Raw genomic sequence first — 17,901 nt, 5'->3', positions numbered from 1 at the left:
GGTATCCAGTGGATTGGTAAGACCACCAACGCCTTTATACGTGAAAAGACAAAGCAGCAGCTACTGATCGACAGAATTAAAGCTAACCGGTGGCGTTATTAGAGTTGCATGGTGCGTATGGGTGAGAACCACCTACCCCATGATGTATAGTGTGGGTTCCTCCCGGCATCAGAAGACACGGGCGACAGAAGGCAATCACCTCGAGAAGGATGCTATGCCGTTGAGATCGTCCCTTGAAGAACTTTGATGAAAAGCACAAGAGGTACTGCCATGGAGAGGCACCGTTGTCACCTCATGGGCCAGCTGGCATTGGAAGACTTGAGTAAGTAGGTGAGTGAAAAATTTGTTTATATGCATTTTTGTTGGATTTTTATGAGTCGGACGTACATCTTCTGGAGAAGGTGATTCAAACCCCCTAACCACTTGCCAGCCATGGATACGGCTTTGACAGCAACAGTACTGAAATAGTTGATTAGGATGTGGTGCCTTAAAACATCACCCCATCTCGTCTGACATACAATTTTTAGTTTGTTTCGCTAAACTATTTAAACTTTATTGAGCAGTCTTGCCAGAACTTGTAGAGCTTTGATCCGAATAAATGACAAAGAACCAAAAGCCGTTGTCAACGTTCCCAGTAATCTTAGAAAAACTATTTAACTTCTCAGGTTTTGTGCTGGATATAGAGACAATTAGTTTTAGTGAAACTTACATCGGAAGCTCTGAATTTTCTTTTCTCAATCAAATAGAGCAGACATTTCTTTTCAAAGTGCAGGAATGGGCACTCCCTAAAAGTGTTCTAGAATAATGTGTAGGAAAACACTAAAAACCAGCTCAAAAATATTACTATCTGAGCAATTTGACCGCATTAAGAGTTCTCTGTGGTGCCACTCGCATTGATTTACAAGCTCACAGACTAAAGGGACTTGGAATTTCAACGTCTTTTCAGTCAAATTTCACGGTCAAACCGCAAATTCTCGATAGCTCTTAATGATAGCTAGTCCCCTGGAAGAACTTGCTAATGGACACCTTGTCATTGTTACAGTCAGCCAACACTGAGGCTCACCAAGTGATTTAATGGTACTACATCCTATTAAGCACCTTCACAGCACCTTACCCTTCAGTGGTAAAATACAGATCTTCGGATATTAGCTGAGAAAGCTTCAACTTAGTTTGGTTCTACATAAGCTCTGTAATAAATTTAGACTTAAGACGACCACTATTAATGAATAAATGAAACCCAAAACAAACAGAAATTAAAATAACTATTACACGTTAAACATAAAGATAATAGATACTGAAATAGACGAACAAACAGATACTAAAATGAGTAAAAATCACAATGAATAGTCATGTCAAACTTTAAACGAAAAGAATCTGCTATAAACAGGAGTAGGGGTACCCCTCTCTTCCTCATTAAAGCTTCGAAAGGCTACGACTTTTTTTGCAAGTTATTATAAACCATATGTATTTTCAATCGTTTGGTTTAATTAGTGAAAACATAAAAAAAATTACTAAAATAAAATCACTATAATAATAAAGATGATTATGATCTAATAGCATTTTTGCTTCTTCCATGTAATAATTTAAAAAATAAAAAGTTTAAAATATATTTGTGTTTCCTTAACGCGTAAATCTACTTTTTGAAGGTTTAGTGGAGTTGTATTCCTGTTTGATATGTACTATACATTTAGTTTAAGTTCGCTTTGGGTTTCATTTATTTATTAATAGTAATTTCTGGTCAATTTAAGTTGGATCCACTATGTGACTTTATTTCCGGTCGTCTAAGGTCTCAACATGGCCTTTACTTTTCTTTGAAAAACTTCTTTTCAGGATTTCTTTTTTATTAAATTCCATTCTCGTGTTTTATTGCCAAAGTTATATTATTGGTTTAAGTTACGTCATTTTGGCAACCTGGAAGTTTTCCTTGTCTTTGGATTTAGTTCAACATCCTCATTGACATTCCCTGAAAGGTTCAACTGAGTAACCTTATTCCTGTCATTCCTGGCATGTCGCATATACGCTATTTTGACAAGCTGGATGCACTTAGTGTCTTTTGAATTATATAATCATTCACGTCAATATTCCCTGAAAGTTTCAATTTAATACTATTATCTGTTCTTGAGATATTTTAGATGCAAATAATATTTGAAGTAAGGTTACATAATCGCATAACTCTCCGAAGTTTATGTGACCACCCCTCCCACAAAAACCTTACCAGTCAATAATGAGCAACTAGCATACTTATACCCCTTGACCTGAGGACTGTAGGGGATGACATCCGCAAAGACATAATTACTGGATCTTTCAACTATGCTGAACAAAATGGTTATCTCAAAATTTTAATTGGATGTGTCTGGGGAAATGATGAGCGTGGGGGGTCTTGTTGCCTTCTAATCGCTTTTGACTCCTATAAAGGACACTTGAACTTCCATTTTCCAATCGAATGAGGTCATTGCATAATTTCAACGACAACTTCTTGTGTACGAAGTTCCTTGGTCAGAAAAAAAAATCCATTGTGCCCACTTTACTCTTTACTTGGCAACGGTATTGCGCTGTCTATAATACTAAAAGTCAATAATCATTTTTCCAATGGCAAATTTAACCGACTGCAATTTTCTATCCTCAAATTATTGACCTTTTTTGTGTCTTTTGACTTCAAATTAAAAATTCAGCCCCTTTGGGCTTGTGACTGTTGATTTTTAAAAACAAGTATCTTATTTTATCTCCCATCAAGAACATACAGAAGAAGAAGAAAAAGGAAAAAATGGTTTAAAATCTAGTTACATAACAAACTTTAACTTTAGTTTTGACCTTGAGAAAAGAATTATATAAAAAGGTAATATATTTCGAAATGAAATTTCCCTAAAAAAGTATTAAAAACAAAAGACTTATTTACAAACGATTATAAAAAAAAATATTAATATAATACACTGCTTTCATCTTTGGGAAGAAAAATGTTCACTCAAATATTGAGTCAACGGCTTCGGAAGTCCAACCTGTAGATAAGAATGGCATAAAAGGCATCGGAACAGCACAAACCGTTTTAATCGAGCTCTCTGTTTCTAAGATGTAAGTTTGGTTTTCCAGTGACAAAGGAAAGACTTGGAATACAGAAAGCTAACAAATATGAGCCTTGGTTTTTGGATAACAGCTATAATAGCAGGGTGTGCAGCAAGTAAGCTCAATTTTATATTTTAAGTTAGAAAAAAAGTTGTAGCCGTTAAAAAAAGAAAAAAAAATAGGAAGACTTGGAATGCAGAAAGCTAACAAATATGAGCTTTGGTTTTTGGATATAGCAGGGTGTGCAGCAAGTAAGCTCAATTTTGTATTTTAAGTTAGAAAAAAAGTTGTAGCCGTTAAAAAAAGAAAAAAAATAGGAAGACTTGGAATGCAGAAAGCTAACAAATATACCTTGGTTTTTGGATAACAGCTATAATGCCAGGATGAGTAAGCTCAATTTTTTGTTTGGATTTAGAAAAAAGGTTTAGTCGTTAAAAAAAAGAAAAAAATAGAAGACATGAATACAGAAAGCAGACAAACATGAGCCTTGGTTCAAATATGAACCTTGGTTTTCGAACAAGGGCTATAAAAGCGGGGAGCGCAGCAAGTAAGCTCAATTTTATATTTTGATTTAGATAAAAAGGTGCAGCCGTTAGAAAAAGCATAATAACGGCAACTAATTTTGAACCATTTTTCAGGCTCAGAAAAACCGTTTTTTAGGACCAGGAAGAAGAAAAAAAGAACACATGATTTATTAATAAAAGTTCTAAAACTAAAATCCCAAACCATGATAAAATCAAAGTAGTGAAAATTTGAAAACAACAGAAGAAGAAAAACAATATACCAAACATTTTGCCAGTGTACAACAACGCGCCCTTAATGTTGACAAGGGAAAGAATTTAAAGCAAACAGCTTAAAAAAGGGAAAGAATCTAAAAAATATATATATTTTCCCCGACTGGGCATAGGCCCGTTGTTTGCACTTACGTCTTTGGTTTCAACATGGTTTGTTGGACACTAACAGCTGATATGTAGTCCAAATATTTTGCACATTTGAATCGTAGAGTGGGATTCACATTTCAATACAAGGTCAGGTCCAATGTATCGTTGGGCCCAAGACGAAAGCACATAACTCATATTTTTCTATCTTAGTATAGGAATTATTTCACACTAGACTATATAAATGAGCATACTTAAAATGGGTGGAATGTAAAAATAAAAAAATATAGAAATATAAAGGAAATAAAATAAAATAAATATAAAGAAGGAATACAGCCTCCCACATACCAGGTGGGTAACTTCAAAAGCCTGGACACATATAGTGGTTTCAAGCCAAAAATATTGTATTATTTCAATACTGATGATTCTACCCCGGATTCTAAACGAAATTTTTCTACATTTACCCTTATTATAGCCGTTTTCGACACAGACCTATAACAGTTTGAGAGATGATGTAAAAAAACTGAATATTTCCAATACAGCATTTTGGGAGATCATGTAATTTCACTTAATATGCAATTTGATAGCTCTACCAAATAGATTTCATTTGTTGACTGTTCAAGTGTTGCAATATTTCAAATATTTGTCTGTAATACAGTACATCATAGGCAGCGCAATAGCGCTGCCTAAGTGAAGAGCAATAGAGCAAGATTAAATAAAAAAAACAAGTTTTTTAAATCAAGGAGGCACACTCGTGCCTCTTTAAAGAGGCAAACCACGACAATGTTAAGCGATATTCAGTTCCAGTGGTCGCAGAGGGATGGGGAGGGATGCATTTCGTAGCCCGAGCTCCAACTAAGAAACCTGCCAAATTTCATCCCCCTCCGACTTTTCCTTCATGGGGAAAATCTGGCCGAAAGTTTCGAACCCCCAACCCCAGCCCCCATTTAGCGTTGTCCGATCGGGCTGAAATTCACAAGTTAAGGTCCCCTAGGGCCCAGGAGCTTATCCGCGAAATTTCAGATCGATCCGATAACTCCTTCCCTGTTTTCCAGAAACCACGCATAGCCACTTAAAGTTCATGTTCTTTTTTTTCGCCACGCCTACAGGTCACAGCCGACATCGGATCTGGATGTACGAAGACTCATTCGACGCGGAATTCTCCGAGTAATTTTGCTTGAAAGTTTCGTCGGAAAATCTTAACCCCCGATTCTCTAGCTTAGAAAAACCCCATTTCCCCATAAGAGCCCATGTTAAGTTTTTTGTTGTTAAAAGTTACGAATTTCAACATCAAGTACATCAAAATGATCAGCTCGACATGGTGAGACTGACTGAAAGCTTCAAAAAATTCTGTCTTAATCCGTAAAATTTTTATTTGAGAAAAATGACAGAAACCCTTTTTTTTCTGCCACGCCTACAGGTCACAGCCGACATCGGATCTGGGTGTACGAAGACTCATTCGACGCGGAATTCTCCGAGTAATTTTCCTGGAAAGTTTCGTCGGAAAATCTTAACCCCCCGATTTTCTAGCTTAGAAAAACCCATTTCCCCATTGAAGGTAAAATTTTCTCTTGTAATAACATCACTTGTTTGAAAAATTCTTACACTAACAGCAGCTTGGCGCAGCGGAAGCGTGCTGGGCCCATAACCCAGAGGTCGGTGGATCGAAACCGCTAGCTGCTAACTTTTTATAATTTGTGAAATTAGGTAATTTTGTCAGTTTGAATTTATTGATACAGAAAGGGAGAAAATAAACATGGAAACATGTGATCAGAATTACATACTGGAATGTTCACAAGAATTTATACTGAAGCGGGGGTAAGGCTCGATGGAAGCAAGTTAAAAGAACCATTTAAATTGATTTTCTAATTGAAGCCGTTGGTGAAATTTTCTATTGTAATAACTTGTTTGATAACAAGCATAACAGCAGCTTGGCGCAGCGGAAGCGCGCTGGGCCCATAAACCGGAGGCGGGTGGGTAAAAACCACTAGCTGCTAAATTTATAATTAAGCTGCTAAACTATTAAAATTATCAAAATTAGATAATTTTGTCAGTTTGAATTTATTGATACAGAAAGCGAGAAAATAAACATGGAAAATTATTATTAAATTACATCCACCATGGATTGTAGAAAAACGTACAGAAATAATATGAAAAAAACTTCGTTTTCTTAAAGAGTTAAAGAGGCTGCGTCCCAAAGTCGAACCTTAAAACGTACAGGAATTAGGAGAGGCAGTTGGGGGGCTGCCGCCCCCAAAACCCCCCGCTTTTAAAGACTCTTTTGTACAGGTTTTTTGTTGTGGTTAGCTAACCCCCCGCTCTTGGCTTCGGAAAGGCCCTCTTTTTAATTAACAAAACAAAAAACCTGTACAAAAGAGTCTTCAAAAGCGGGGGGTTTGGGGGGGGGGCGGCAGCCCCCCAACTGCCTCTTCTAATTCCTGTACGTTTTAAGGTTCGACTTTGGGACGCAGCCTCTTTAACTCTTTAAGAAAACGAAGTTTTTTTCATATTATGAAAGTAAGGAGCGACATTAAAACTTAAAACGAACAGAAATTACTCCGTATATGAAAGGGGCTTTTCCTCCTCAACGCCTCCCTCTGTACGCTAAAGTTTGACTCTTTCTCTTAGCTCTACTTTTAAAAAAAGGAAACTTGTTTTTTTATTTGAAAAAATTGTTTTAAAAACTTGTTTTTTTAATTAATTTCTGGGCGTGTTTTAATTCGTGCATGTTTTGATCTTGGCTCTCCACACATAAATAATTAAAACGAAATTTGCATATTAATTTTCTTTTTGGCTAAATGGCTTTCTCATAGTTTTAATCGGAAGATTTTGAGAAAAAAGGAGAGTGGGAGGAAGCCTAGCTGCCCTCTAATTTTGATTACTTAAAAAGGCAACTAGAACTTTTAATTGTTTTACGAACATTTTCATTAGTAAAAAATATACGTAATTTACGAATTAACTTACGTAACGAACTTCTCTAACGATTCTATATTCGTATATTTTTATTGCGTATATGAGGGAGTTCACCCCTCGTCGATGCCTCGCTCTTTACACTAAAGCTTAAATTCTGTCCCAATTCCTTAAGAATGACCCTTGAATCACACAGGCCGTAGAATAAATAGTTGAAATTATGAAAAATACTTTAGCATAAAGAACGAGGTATTACGAGGAGGTAAACCCTTCATATGCGCAATAGTTTCTCCTCGTTTTAAGTTTTAATGCTGCTCCTCACTTTCAGTAGAAAAAACTTCTAAATATTTATTTTTTCCTTGTTTTTTTAAATAATGCAAAAAAATCCTGCGCCCCCTTCATTGAAAGTCTCTTCCTCCATGAGAAGTTTTTCTATGGAAAGATCCTCCTGCGTAACCCCCCCCCCACCTTAACTTCCCCTCCCAAACCAAAAAAATTCCCTGCAAACGTCCGTACACTTCCCAGTAACCATTACTATATGTAAACACAGGTCAAAGTTTGTAACTTGCAGCCCCTCCCAGGGCGACTGCAGTGGAGTAAGTCGTCCCCAAAGACATAGTTATTAGGTTTTTTGACTATGGTGAATAAAATGGCTATCTCAGAATTTTGATCTGGTGACTTTTGGGATAAAACGAGCGTGGGAGGGGGCCTAGGTGCCTTTCAATTTTTTGGTCACTTAAAAAGGGCACTAGAAATTTTCATTTCCGTTAGAATGAGCCCTCCCGCGACATTCTGGGACGACTGGGTCGATACGATCTTCCCTGGGAAAAAAAAAAAAAAAAACAACAAAAAAAAAAACAAATAAACACACATCCGTGATTTGTCTTCTGGCAAAAAATGCAAAATTCCACATTTTTGTAGATAGGAGCTTCAAACTTCTACAATAAAGTTCTCTGATACGTTGAATCTGATGGTGCGAGTTAAGATTGTATTTTAGGGGGTGTTTTCCCCTATTTTCTAAAATGAGGCAAATTTTCTCAGGCTCGTAACTTTTGATTGGTCAGACTAATCTTGATGAAAGTTATATATTTGAAATCAGCATTATAATGCAATTTTTTTTATGTAGCTATTGGTATCAAAATTACATTTTTTAGGGTGTCGGTTACTATTGAGCCGGTTACTAGGGTCGCTCCTTACTACAGTTCGTTACCACGAACTGTTTGACTAGGGCACTTCGTATCGAAGGAGTTGCCACAGAAACTTCAGAAAAGACTCATTCGATTGGAAATTGAAAGGGCTAGTTCCCTTTTTAATAGTCGAAAATGATTTCAGGGCAACTAACCCCCCTCCCACGCTCACCATTTATCCCAACACATCTAATCAAAATCTTGAGATTACTATTTTGTTCATCATAGTTAAAAGATCCGGAAATTATATATTCGAAGATGACAACCACCCCCCCCACAGCCCTCAGGGCAAGGGTTGTAAGTTACGCCCTGGTGACTTTTAATTTTGCATAGAAAGGGTGATCGTATAAACTTCGGAGGGTGCTCATTGGATTGTCCATCCTTAGGATTCAGAGTGATCGAAAGTTGGGTATCCCCCTCAACACACCTTGTATTTCTCTGAAATGCATATGATACAAATTTTGAGATGGCCATTTGTTGTCGTAGAAACTCCTAAAAGCGCTTATTAGATTGCAAATTGAAGTGGCTAGTGCGTGCCCCTTTTAATTATTCGAAACTGATTAGAGGGAAGCCAACCCCCTCTTACGCCCACCATTTCTCCAAACACACCCAATCAAAACTTTGAGATAGCAATTTTGTTCAGCGTAGTTTTAAGGTCCGGAAATTGTGTCTTTGAGAATGACAACCCCCCGAATGACAACCCCTCGCAGCTCTCACGGCATGGGTTGTAAGTTATGCCCTAGGGGCATATAACATTTGTATAGAAAGGATGGTCGTAGAAACTTCGGAATGGCCTCATTGGATAGGAAATCAGAAGTTTCTAGTGCCCTTTTTAAGATTCAGAGGGTGGATGGCCCCCCAAACCTCATATTTTCCCGTAAAGTATCTTATAGAAATTTTGAAATGGCCATTTGTTGTCGTAGAAACTTCTAAATGCCCTTATTAGATTGCAAATTGAAGTGGCTAGTGCCCCTTTTAATTATTCGAAAGTGATTAGAGGGAAACCAACCCCCCTCTTACGTCCACTACTTATACAAACACATCCAATCAAAACTTTGAGATAGCAATTTTGTTCAGCGCAGTTTTAAGGTCCTGAAATTTTTTCTTTGGGAATGACAACCCCCCGCAACTCTCATGGCATGGGTTGTAAGTTATGCCCTAGGGGCATATAACATTTGTACCCAAAGGATGGTCGTAGAAACTTCGGAATGGCCTCATTGGATAAGAAATCAGAAGTTCCCAGTGCCCTTTTTAAGATTCAGAGGGTGGATGGCCCCCAAAGCTCATATTTTCCCGTAAAGTATCTTATAAAAATTTTGAAATGGCCATTTGTTGTCGTAGAAACTTCAAAAAGAGCTCATTCGATTGGAAACTGAAAGGGCTAGTGCTCTTTTCAATAGTCGAAAGTGATTGGAGGGCAAACAACCCTCCTCCCACGCCCACCATTTCCTCAAACATATCCAATAAAAATTTTGAGATTGTCATTTTGTTTAACATAATTGAAAGGGTCGGAAATTATATATTTGAGGATGACAAACCCCTACACCTCTCAGGGCAAGGGTTATAAGCTATGCCCCGGATGTAGCCTAGGTTAAAAGGGTTATAAGGTAGCCTATATATAGAAAGGGTGATTGTATAAACTTTGGAGGGAGGTGATTGGATGGACCATCAAACGTTCTAGTGACTATTTTAAGACACAAAGTTATCAGAAGGTGGATACCCCCTCCCCCAAGACCTCATATTTTTCCGAAATGGGTCTTATAAAAATTTTAAAATGGCCATTTGTTGTCTTAGAAACTTCGAAAAGAGTTCGTTTGATTGGAAATTGAAAGGGCTAGTGCCCTATTTAATAGTCGAAAGTGAATGGAGGGCAAGCAACCCCCCTCCTCTCCACGCCCACCGTTTCACCAAACCCATCCAATCCAAATGTTTAGATAGGCATTTCGTTCAACTTAATTGAAAGGTCCGGAAATTACATCTTCGAGGATGACAACACTCCCAGAGCCCTCAGGGCAAGGGTTGTATTTTATGCCCTGGAGCATGTAAAGTATATATAGAAAGGGTGATCGTATAAAATTCAGAAGGGGCTCATTGGATTGGTAATCAGAGGTTCTAGTGCCGTTTTTAAGATTCAAAGGATTGGAAACTGAAAGAGCCAGTGCCCTTTTTAATAGTCAAAAGTGACTGGAGGGCAACTAACCTCCCTCCCAAGCCTGCCATTTCTCCAAAAGACATCTAATAAAAATTTTAAGATGATCATTTTGTTCAACGTAATTGAAAGGTCAGGAAATCATGTTTTTGGGCATGACAAACCCCACATCCCTCAGGGCAAGGGTTGTAAGTTATGCCCTGGGGGCACATAAGAAACAGATAGAAAGGGTGATCATATAGCCTTTAGAGATGGCATATTAGATTGGTGATCAGAAGTTCTAGTGCTCTTTTTAAGATTCAGAGTGATCGAAGGGTGGATAGCCCCCCAAGCGTCGTATTTTCCCAAAATGCATTTCATTTCGATTTTGAGATGAGCATTTATTGTCGTAGAAACTTATTGAACAGCTCATTCAATTAAAAATTGAAACCACCAGTGCCCTTTTTAATAGATGAAAGCGGTTGGAGGGCAACTAACACCCCTCCCACGCGCACCATTTCCCCCAAAACGTTCAATAGAAATTTTGAGATAGCTATTTTGTTGAACGTAATTGAAAGGACTAGAAATTATGTCTTTGAGGATGACAAACCCCTCCCTCACAGCCTTCAGGGCAAGGTAAGTTATGCCCTGGGGACATGTAAGATAAGTAGAGGAATTGTGATCGTATTTACTTCGGAGGGGGCTCGTTGGGTTGGTAATCAGGTGTTCTACTGCCCTTTTCAAGATTCAGAGTGATCGAAGGGTGAATAGCCTCCACCTGTCCAAATCTCGTGTTTTCCATTAACATATCTAACAGAAATTTTGAGGTGGCCATTTGCTGTCGTAGAAACTTCGAAAAAAAAATCAATTGATCGGAAATTGAAAGGACTAGTGCACTTTTTATTAGTCAAAAATGATTGAAGGGCAACAATCCCCCCCACCACGCCCATAAATTCAGAAAACACATCTAATCAAAATTTTGAGATAGCCATTTTGCTCTGTGTAGTTGAAAGGTCTGGAAACTATGTCTTTGATAACCCCATAACTTCTCAAAACCAGAACATAATTTGCACTTTACTGAAAAAAATATGCCTGTGGATTGTTAGTTTAGTATGCATATACTGATATATATTCCTTAAAGTTTTAATAATTTTTAATTTAAGTTTAAACATTTTAAACGTATTTTGTTTATTTAAATCATGTAATAAATAACCGAGTAAAAAAAAAAACGAGTAAAAATTAACATGAGTAGGGCCGACAACCCCCATGCCTTCTCAAGACCAGAACATGATTTGCACTTTACTGAAAATAAAATATATTTAAAATGTTTTCACTTCGTTTTTACTTGTTTAAAATATTTTTACTAGAAATTTTAAGCGGGAAGTCCTCCCCCTTGCGCTCCAATTACAGCGGGAGTGTCTGGTGCCCTTTTTAAGAAAAACAAGAGATTGAAGGGCAAGCAGCCTTTCTCTCAAGCCCATTCATTTTACAAGCGCATCCCGTCAAAATTTTGAGACAGCCATTTTGTTCAGCATGTAGAACGGTCCAGCAGCTATATCTTTAGGGATATTAGGCATGTTAACACCCACAATTATGCCATTGGCCGAATATACTTTAAAACTAAATGTTGCTTTAAAATAAATCAAAAGGCATTGTGTAAAGTAGGTGCCAATAAGACACCTCAGCAATACATAAAGAACGACTGGGGGGATTAAGTTAAAACTTTTGGGGCTAATAGTATTACTACTTCTGCTCTTATGATTTAAATAAATAAAAAGAGTGTAAGTGTATCCAGGTTGTCAAATGACGTATATAGAATCTTTTGGGAATGATATTGTTTTATTTTTCAGGTCAACTTAAGAAGCTATAAAATTAAATTAAAAATATTGTTTGGTCTGGAGTAAAAATTGTTGAAAAAGTTCCTCCAACATACAAATACCAGCCCATACTATGGATTATTATAGAAGAAAACTGGAAAGATATATAATGTTTTTCTCAATGAAAAAGACTATGTCAATAAAAAAAGAACAGAAATTAATTTTTAAAAAAATTTTCCACAAGACAAGTTTTTCAAAGAAAAGTAAAGAGTTCCAATAAGCTAGAAATGAGCAAAAATAAAGTTAAATAATCTACGAAGCGTAAAACTGCCACAAATCATTAACAATAAAAATGAAACTCAAATGGAACAGAAATTGCAATAAATAGCCGAGTCAAACCCAAGAGGAGCAAAAATTAACATGAATATGGCTGATAACCCATATGCCTTCTCAAGACCAGAACAATTTACGCTTTACTGGTAACAAAATGGGTTTTAAACGTTTTCACTTCTCTTACTTTTATAAATGAAAAATTATTAAAACTTTAAGGAATAAGTATCAGTATACGTCAAACAAACTGACAATTCACGGTCATTTGTTTTTTTTTTTTTTTTTTTTTTTTTTTTTTTTTTTTTTTTTTTTTTTTTTTTTTTTTTTTTTTTCCGGTGAGCAAAAATTATGTTCTAGTCTTGAGAAGGCATAAGGGTTATAAGCCGTGCTAGCGTTAATTTTTGCTCGTTGGGTTTGAATCGGCTATTTATTGTAATTTCTGTTCGTTTTGAGTTTTATTTATTTATTGATAGTGATTTGACTGGATGTATTTGGAAAAAGAATGAGCTTGAGAGAAGCGCTGCTTGCCCTCCAATCTCTTTTTACTCCTAAAAAGTGCACCAGATCATTAATTTTGATTCACATTAGCCCCTTTAAAAGTTCCAATGATATTTCTAGCTATTATAGAGTGGTGTTGACTGTTGTATTGCCTATATACCCTTTGAAACCTGCATGTACACAATTTTTTCCTCTAATGGAAACTCCTCCTGAACTTTCCCTAAAGTTTCACCTTAATACCCTTAACGTTATTAGTTAAAGTAACAGTAGTGGTAGCATTAAAAGTATACATGTAGTGCCTTCTGGCTAGCTCAAAATCCGCTAAAACTTACCCTTAAAAGATTAACTTAATAATATAATTTGTTTTTCAAATATTTCTTTGTCAAATTTTTGAAAATCAACATGCTCATAGTTTATTTTGATTTAGTTCAACATCCGCCTAAATGTTCCTTAAAAGTGTCACCTTACTACCCTTAGATTGCACAGTGCAATAGCTGTGGCAGAATTGGTGTAAGCTGGCGCACCGCATCTTTGGTTTCTTCAATATCCCCTTCAACACACGCTTAGAGTTTCAGCTTAATACCATCAACCGTTCCTGAAGCGTTTCTGATGCGTCCGTTTGACAACCTGTGTGGTCATGGTGTGTTTCGATTCGGTTCCATTTAGTTATTAAATAAAAAAAAACTAATTTTTTTAGCTGAAAGTAAGGAGCGACATTAAAACTTAAAACGAACAGAAATTACTCCGTACATGAAGTGGGTTGTCCCCTCCGCAAACCCTCGCTCTTTACGCTAAAGCTTTTAATTGTTTTAAAAAATAGAATTGTGGCAAAGAGTCAAACTTTAGCGTTAAGAGCGAGGGATTGCGGAGGGGACAACCCATTTCATATACGGAGTAATTTCTGTTCGTTTTAAGTTTTAGTGTCGCTCCTTACTTTCAGCTAAAAAAATTAGTTTTTTTTTATTTAATTTCTGAACGTTTTTGAATTAATGCATGTTTGGTTTTGGCTCTCCGCACATAAATTATTAAAATGAAATTTGTATATTAATTCTTTTTTTTGGCTAAATGGCTTTATCTTAGTTTCGATCAGACAATTTTGAGAAATAAGGGGTGGAGAAGGAGGTCTAGTTGCCCTCCGATTTTTCGGTTACTTAAAAATGCAACTAGAACTTTTAATTTTTAACGAATGTTTTTAGTAGTAAAAAATGTACGTAACTTAAAAGTTAATTTACGTAACAAAGTTTCATAATCTTATATTTTTATTATGTATACGAGGGGGTTTGTACCCTCGTTAATACCTCACTCTTTACACTAAATCGTAAGTTTTGTCCCAATTCTTTAAGAATGACCCCTGAATCAGAAAGGCCGTAGAATAAATGGTTGAAATTACTAAAAATACTTTAGCATAAAGAGCGAGGTATTTATCTCCTCCTAAATACCTCGCTCTTTATGCTAAAGTACTTTTAGAACCCCTCATATGCGTAATAATCTCTGTTCGTTTGAAGTTTCAATGCTACTCCTTCCTTTCATTTGAAAGAAACGCTTTCATGTTTATTTTTCATTGTTTTCTTATAGTAATGCTAGAAAATCCTACGCCCTTTTCATTGAATTTTTCTTCCCCCATGACAGATTCCTCCAAGGAAAGATCCTCCAATATATCCCCCTCCCCTCAGCCCCACCCCCAAACAAAATAAAATCCCCCTGAAAACGTCTGTACACTTCCCAATAACCATTACTATATGTAAACACTGGTCAAAGTTTGTAACTTGCAGCCCCTTCCCCAGGGATTGTGGGAGAGTAATTCATCCCCAAAGACATAGTTATTATGCATTTCGACTATGCTGAACAAAATGACGAATCAAAATTTTGATTCGTTGACTTTGGGAAAAAAAAATGAGCGTGGGAGGGGGCCTAGATGCCCTCCAATTTTTTTGGTCACTTAAAAAGGGCACTAGAACTTTTCATTTCCGTTAGAATGAGCCCTCTTGCGACATTCTAGGACCACTTGGTCGATACGAAGACCCCTGGGAAAAAAAAACAAAACAAAAACAAACAAATAATCAAACAAATAAAAACAAACCCTGTGATCTGCCTTCTGGCAAAAAATACAAAATTCCACATTTGTGTAGATAGGAGCTTGAAACTTCTACAGCAGGGTTCTCTGATACGCTGAATCTGATAGTGTCATTTTCGTTAAGATTCTATGACTTTTAGGGGGTGTTTCCCCCTATTTTCTTAAATAAGGCAAATTTTCTCAGGCTCGTAGCTTTTGATGGCTTAGACTAAACTTAATGAAACTTATATATTTAAAATCAGCATTAAAATGCGATTCTTTTGATGTAGCTATTGATATCAAAATTCAATTTTTTAGAGTTTTGGTTACTATTGAGCCGGGTCGCTCCTTACTACAGTTCGTTACCACGAACTGTTTGATATATATATATATATATATATATATATATATATATATATATATATATATATACTAGTTATGGGTTTAGTAGTAATAGAACTACTAAACCCTAATAGAACTAGTTAGTTCTATTAGTAGTAATAGAAGTAGTAATAATAGTAACTGTAGTAGTAGTATGAGTAGAAGCAATAGTATTAGGTTGAAAATATTTTCTTTTGGTTAGTTCAACATCCCTCACAACGAGCCCTGTTAGATTTAACTTCACACACCAAACTGCTCATAAGAAATTGCTGTTACACCCATTTGACAACCTGTGTATAGACGAAATGTTGTGATTCAGTTCACCTACCCCCCTCAAAACTCATTGAAAGTATCACCTTCATACCCCTAGGCATAGTTGTAATAGTAGTCACAGTAGTAGTATTGATATTACTAGTAGTGATATTAACATATTGCCTTTTGATCAGCGGAGTATTTCTCTCATCAAGTCCTAGAGGTCACAACTTAATACAATTAGCTGTTCCAATGAAACTGCTGGTATGTCCTTCTGATACTCTGTATGTTATCATATTTTCCTCTAAGTGCTCTTAGCCTTGCAAGTACCATCAACAGAAGTAGTAATAGTAGTAAATGCAGCAGTAACACTAGAATTAGCATTAGCGTGCACATATTGTCTTTTGGTAAAATACTCCCTTTAAGCATTCTCTGAAGTTCAAACTTAATAACCAAATCAATTCTTGAGGTACGCTATTTTGACAATTTAAATGCACATAGCGTCTTTTGATTTAGATTGAATTTCCCTTCATTACTGTAGCTAGATTGGTCTGATAGTAGCAGTGGTGGTGATATAGTAGTATTGGTAACAAGCAAATATTGCCTTTTTTATCATCCCCCGTATCATTTCATGAATTTTCCAAATTATGATCTTCAGTTTTTCCAGTGTTACGACCTTTTGGTAATCCTTATACACGTAATGCGTTTTGATTTATTTCAAAGCATTTTCTCAAAGGCTCGCATGAATGCCCTTCGTCTTCCCTTTGTTTCTACGACAACAAATGGCAATCTCAAAATTTCTATTAGATGCATTTAAGGAAAATACAAGGTGTGTGGGGGGGGGATCCACCCTCCCATCACTCTCAATCTTAAAAAGGGGCACTAGAACTTCTGATAAGCAATCCGATGAGCCCCCTTCAAACTTTATACGGTCACCCTTCCTATATATACCTTAAATGCCCCTAGGGATTGACTTATAATGACGCTAATTTAAGAAGACGATTTCAACGACTTCAACGACAAGAGCTGTAGGTGGATTGCCTTCCTCGAAAACATAATTTCCGGACTTTTCAATTACGTTGAACAAAATGGCTATCTCAAAATTTTGATTGGATGGGTTTTGGGAAATGGTAGAGGTGGGAGGAGGGGTTAGTTTCTTTTCAATCACTTTCGACTATTTAAAGGACACTAGCCTTTTCAATGTTAAATCGAATGAGCTCTTTACGAGGTTTCTACAACAACAAATGGCAATCTCAAAATTTCTATCAGATAAATTTCGGGAAGACACAAGGTGTGGGGGTATCTTAAAAACGACACTAGAACGTCTGATTACCAATCCAATGAACCTCCTCCAAGGTTTGTACGATCACCCTTTCTATATATACCTTATATAACCCCATGGCATAGCTTACAACTCTTGCCCTGAGGGGTCTGTGGGATTGTCATTCTAAAAGACATAATTTCCGGACCTTTCAGTTATGTTGAACAATAGGGCTATCTTAAATTTGGATTGGTTGTATTTGGGGAAATGGTTGACGTGGGAGGGTGGTTAGTTGCCCTCCGATCATTTTCGACTATTAAAAAGGGCGCTGGTCTTTTCACGTTACAATAGCCCTTTTCGAAGTTTCTACAAAAAAATATAGCAATCCACGAATTTCTATTATCCACGAGATGCATTTTGGGAAAATACGGGCTGTGAGGGATATCTACCCTCCCATCACTCTGAATCTCAAAATAGCACTAAAACTTCTGATTAATAATCCATTAGACCCCTCCAAAGCTTATACAATCTCCCATTTTATATAAACCTTCCATGCCCCAAGTACATAACTTAAAACCCTTGCCCTGAGGGCTGCAGGAGGGTTGTCATCCTTATGTACATAATTTTCGGACCTTTCAATTACGTTGAAAAAAATGGCTATATCAAAATTTTGATTGGATGTGTTTGGGGAAATGGTGGGCATGCAAGGGGGTTAATTGTCCTCCAATCACTTTTAGATATTAAAAGAACAATAGCCCTTTTAATTTCCTTTTATGCCCCCAAGAAACAACCTACAACCCTTGCCCTGAGGGCTGTGGGGGAGGGTTTCATTCTCAAAGAAATAATTTTCGGAACTAACAGTTACATTGAACAAAATTTCTCTCTCAAAATTACGTTGGATGTGTTTGATGAAATGGTGGTTGTGGGAGGGGTTTAGTTACCATCCAATCACTTTAGACTATTAAAAAGGAAATTAGCCCCTTCAATTTCCAGTCGACTGAGCCCTTTTAGAAGTTTCTAGGACATCATATAGCCATTTTAAAGTATCTATCAGATGCACTTCGTGAAAATACGAGGTGTGTATTTGGGGTGAGGTGGGGGGTTATCCACCCTCGATCACTCTAAATCTTAAAGAGGGCCCTAAAG

The 17,901-nt window shown here is 36.7% G+C and overlaps 2 protein-coding genes across 3 annotated transcripts in view; one reads left to right on the top strand and one right to left on the bottom strand.

Moving 5' to 3' along the window:
- Positions 1–17,901, bottom strand: part of LOC136033230 (ERI1 exoribonuclease 3-like) — a 75,907-nt gene that overhangs the window by 35,630 nt on the left and 22,376 nt on the right. The window lies entirely within an intron of this gene.
- LOC136033229 (uncharacterized) overlaps positions 3,032–17,901 on the top strand; it is a 197,456-nt gene continuing 182,586 nt past the window's right edge. For both annotated transcript variants that reach the window (XM_065713941.1, XM_065713942.1), the window contains exon 1: positions 3,032–3,175. In XM_065713941.1, the coding sequence (XP_065570013.1) occupies positions 3,127–3,175 (49 nt within the window). In that variant the 5' untranslated portion in view covers positions 3,032–3,126. The remainder of the gene's footprint in view (positions 3,176–17,901) is intronic.

This window comes from Artemia franciscana, chromosome 11 (genome assembly GCF_032884065.1).
Source record: "Artemia franciscana chromosome 11, ASM3288406v1, whole genome shotgun sequence".
Lineage (NCBI taxonomy): Eukaryota > Metazoa > Arthropoda > Branchiopoda > Anostraca > Artemiidae > Artemia > Artemia franciscana.
The sequence above is the reverse complement of the archived record's forward strand: the minus strand, read 5'-3'. Positions and strand labels throughout refer to the sequence as shown.